Genomic DNA, 4,549 nt, shown 5'->3' with positions numbered 1-4,549 from the left:
TTTAATGGTTCTAAATTTTTTAGAGCATCTCCTTTCACTAGTTGTTTTAAATTGTCGTTATCAATTTTGATGTCTTTTTTATAAAGTCATAAAAAATGTCCTAAACATCATTTTACTAACCCCTTATTCATCATAATCAATTACCACCTCTAATTCTTGATTACACTTCCATCAATAATTGAACATGTTAATGTTAATAATTAAATAAAAATAGCTACTCTTATATCCTAATCATCCCAAAACTATATGAAATTTATCTTATTGGTATATTTTAGATCTATAAATTATTAAAAAATTACATACACAAATAAAATGAGGATGTAATCAAATTGGTGAACCAGATAAGTTCTCTTGTTTCTGCTTGGCTGCAGATTATATTACTCTATTTATACCCTATTTTTCTTAGCAAATCAATCATGACACTATAATTGTATAATTTTTTTAAAGGATAGAGTCAAGGTTGCGTGTCTTTAATATTGATCCTTAACATTTTTTCAATATCTTAATAATTAATTATAAAGTGAATATTCTCTATACAATAGAAATTCATTGATAATTATAGTGTTAGAATAATTATTTTTATATTTTTTTGGAAAAAAAGGCATTGAATAGGATGGAAGGACAATAAGCAATAAGAATTGATGAATGTACAATTTCAGAATTATCTCATTTTCTTGAATACAGAAAAATATTTGACAACTTCATGATTTAAAAAGATATAATGTTTTAAATATTTTCTAAATCTTAATATATTTGTCTTGAACTAAATTGTTGGTGGTACGCCAAGTGTTTTACATGCATTTTTTTTCTAAACAAAAACAAAATGAATAATTTTTGAAAAATTTAAATCTTCCCTTCCTTTTCTTCATAAGAACCAAGGAGCTTTTTGTTCCATGCAATTCCTTGCTAAAACATGTCCAGTGGATTACAGAATTTAAAAAATTAAATTATTTATAGTCTCAATTTAGCACAAACAATTGACCTATATAAAATAATATTGTAAGTGAGGCCATCAACAAAAACATTCCTTCAATAAGAGAAATATACCGAGATAGCATCCTACACAAAAATGGATTCCTGCACACAAAATTATATATTAGTAGCAATCAAAAGATTACATTATTGAATTTAAGAGCATTGCAAACAATTCACATTTGATAGGTAGAATAGCCAATGAAAATTTATCTAAAATGGTAAGTACTAATTTCCCCTTGAATTTTAGTATATTATGATAAATAAACAACAAAAGACTCACATTTCAATGAATTGTAGATGTATCCCATCATAATGCTAAGTTCTTCATCCATGGAAACAAGATCTTCAATACTGTATCAACTTTATTGAAGTACTTCCTCCTCCAGCTCATTTTCATCAAGATCAATGAAACTATCCCTCCAAAAGCTACTCCATATGTCAATCCAAGTGCTATCCCATACCATGGATATGTAGTGCTTTTCTTTTCTTTACTAATTGAAACTGGAGGAGGTGGAACAAATTTTGGCCAAGAACATTTTTTGGGTAAGGGACACCCCCATAAGTTAGGATTGCCTGAATAAGAGGATTCAACAAAGCCAGTCATATGCGGTCCTTGTGGTATGCTTCTTGATAGATTGTTGTTTGATAGATTCAGTGAACCCAAATAGCTTAGAGATTCAAGTTCTGTAGGGACTTCTCCTAAAATATGATTTTTTGAAAGGTCTAGTGATTCTAGTTGATGCATTTCTCTCAGACTACTTGGAATGGTCCCATTCAAATTGTTCATTGAAAGGTTTAGAAGCCTCAACCCCTTCAATTTCCCAAAATTAGAAGGGATCTCTCCCTCAAATTCATTGTTTGAGAGATCGACGGATGTGAGAGTGGAAAGAATATATAGGTAATGTTGATATGTGCCTTTTAAAGTCATATCCAATCCATCTTGATATATTTCACTACTAGGAAAAGCGGACAATATAAAACCATCTTGACTTTCTATTGCCATTGCTTGCAATGATACAATTGTGTGTGGAATTGAACCTGAGATATGATTGGAAGAAAGGAGCAAGATTTGGAGATTCATTAGTTGACCTATCCCTAATGGAATATTGCTTGTAAAATTATTTTCCTTCATCACCAATACTCTTAGCTTTGAAAGGTTTGTAATGAACATTGGTATTTCACCTTGAAATGAGTTTTTCCCAATATCAAGAACCTGTAGATTTGAACAATTTGCTATTGAGGGAGGGATTGATCCATTTAGATTATTGCTATGAACAACTAATGAATATAATTTACTTAGCTTGCTGAACTCAAGTGGTAAGCTTCCCTTTAAACTGTTATTTCCCAAATTTAGGACAACAAGGGAAGAGCAATTTGACAAACTTGCAGGGATCACTCCCGTTATCTTGTTGTTTCCGAGATTTAATAACCGGAGTAAATTTAATTCTCCCAAGCTTGGAGGAATATTGCCACTGAACAAATTATTTGCAAGATTTAAAATTTGTAGTTTAGATAAGTTTCCCAGGCTTGAAGGAATATTACCACTGAACAAATTGTTTGCAAGATTTAACAAAACAAGTTCAGATGATTTGCCTACGCTTGGAGGAATACTACCAATGAACAAATTGTCGTTGAGCAACAATAATTGCATATTAGAAGACCAAATTGACGGGATGTGCCCACTCAACCTGTTTCTAGATACATCTAGCCATTCTATTTGCATCCCTATTGAAGTATTTGAGGATAGGCTTCCTTCCAGATGATTTCCTGAAAGATTTAGATGATACAACAGAGGACTAGTTTCCCATAGCCAAGAGGGAAATACACCCACAAGACTTGCGTTAATCAAGTCTAATCTATCAAGTGTGAATTGCGTTGAAATCCAAGATGGAAATTCACCATTAATTGTACATGACACTAAATATAACTGAGATAACTGAAAGGATGGAATCCAAGTTCTGCTAATATTTAGGACACAATCGGATAAATACAAATAATTTAGTCCTGTAAGCTTGTGAAAGATTATTTCCGAAATTTCCTGGTGATGGTTTAGTGATAAGGTTAGTTGGATCAAAGAAGGTGGAAGTGCCGAAATCGTTTCATTGAAATGATTTCCTTCACCGTACAATCCTATCAGGGAGGCAAGCTGAGCAAATGAAGAGGGAATGGCACCACTTAGTTGGTTATTGGAAATGATGAAGCGCTCAAGTAAAGAGAGATTGCCCAAGGAATCTGGAATGCTACTGCTCAGTTGATTGGATCCAAGATCTAAATAACTCAACAAAGAGAGACTTCCAAGAGAAGCCAGTATGCTTCCACTAAGATTGTTGCCACTAAGGTCAAGTGAAGTTAAAGAAGCAAGATTACCCATAGAAGCTGGTATGATTCCACTAAATTGGTTGGGACCAAGGTGAACCCCAGTTAAAGAAGAGAGATTGCCGAGGGAAGCTGGTATGCTTCCACTCAGTTGGTTGTAACCGAGGGAAAGGAAGGTTAAAGAAGAAACATTGCCAAAGCATGAGGGTATGCTTCCATTCAAGTTATTGAATGCGAGACCGAGGAATGCAAGGCGAGTGAGCAAACAAAGGGAAGGGGGAATCATCCCACTGAATCGATTATTAGATAAATCTAAAGAGTGAATATAAGAGAGATTTCCCAAACAGGGAGGAATGGTAGTACCTTTCACCACTCCAGTTATCAACAGTGATGTGAGAAAACGAAGCTGGCACAGGCTCTCTGATATCACTCCTTGGAAAGCATTGGCATAGCCTAATACAACGACAGTGCCTACTTCAACAGAGTCAACGTGATTGGTCTGATTGTGGCAGGATATGCCGGTCCAGTTGGTGCAACAGTCTGTTCCATTCACCCACGAACTGAGATAGCCATGGGAGTCATTCAAGGCAGCTTTGAAGCGAAGCAGAGCATCAGATTCGTGGGAAGAACACCTGTTGGAGGATAATGGATGGGAAAAAGAAGAAAAAAATAAGAGAAGGAGAAAGACTGAAATGATGTGTAAAGAGATGGAGATGGCCATTCTATTTGGGATTCACAACAGGCAAATGCAGTTTGCAGTTTGTTGTTTGGGTGGGAGATGCTCTTCTTAAAGTGCGTGCCTGTTTGGGTTCGAAGTTTCCAGTTCATTGCGTGCTAATTAATTTATGTAAAGAAATTAATGGATCAAATACCTCATTCAAAAGTAAAGAAAGACTCGTTCAAACTCACGTTAATGTATTAGGTACATCACAGGTACATCACAAGCGAGGAAAGGAAATAATGATGAAATTCACGTTTCCTGAATCTTTATTGACCTGACTTGCTTTACCTGGTGTGGCAGACAACGAAATTCACATTTTGTATGCTTTCAATCACTTTACTTCGTGTGAGAGACGACAATAGAAAAAGACAATATTTGAATTTTCTGCCAAGGAAATAAATACATCTCACATCTATCATTACCAACATAATATTTCCTCTTCTATACGAAATATAACTCTCTCTCTCACCTCATTAATCCAGCTGTCTACCATTATTACAAGTCAATGAAGCTTTAATATCGGATTCATTTTCATTT

General features: G+C 34.5%; 1 protein-coding gene across 1 annotated transcript; it reads right to left on the bottom strand.

The window, feature by feature from the left end:
• Positions 1–780: 780 nt before the first annotated feature.
• On the bottom strand, positions 781–4,095 carry LOC131071110 (receptor-like protein 43). Its single transcript, XM_059214293.1, has 2 exons — positions 1,256–4,095; positions 781–1,077 (listed from the first exon to the last, which is right to left on the bottom strand). The coding sequence occupies exon 1, from the start codon at positions 4,010–4,012 to the stop codon at positions 1,283–1,285; it is 2,730 nt and encodes a 909-aa protein (XP_059070276.1). The 5' UTR covers positions 4,013–4,095; the 3' UTR covers positions 781–1,077; positions 1,256–1,282.
• Positions 4,096–4,549: the final 454 nt, after the last annotated feature.

Source organism: Cryptomeria japonica, chromosome 11, assembly GCF_030272615.1.
Source record: "Cryptomeria japonica chromosome 11, Sugi_1.0, whole genome shotgun sequence".
In the NCBI taxonomy this organism is placed as follows: domain Eukaryota; kingdom Viridiplantae; phylum Streptophyta; class Pinopsida; order Cupressales; family Cupressaceae; genus Cryptomeria; species Cryptomeria japonica.
Note: the sequence above shows the minus strand (reverse complement) of the source record. Positions and strands in the feature narration are given on the sequence as shown.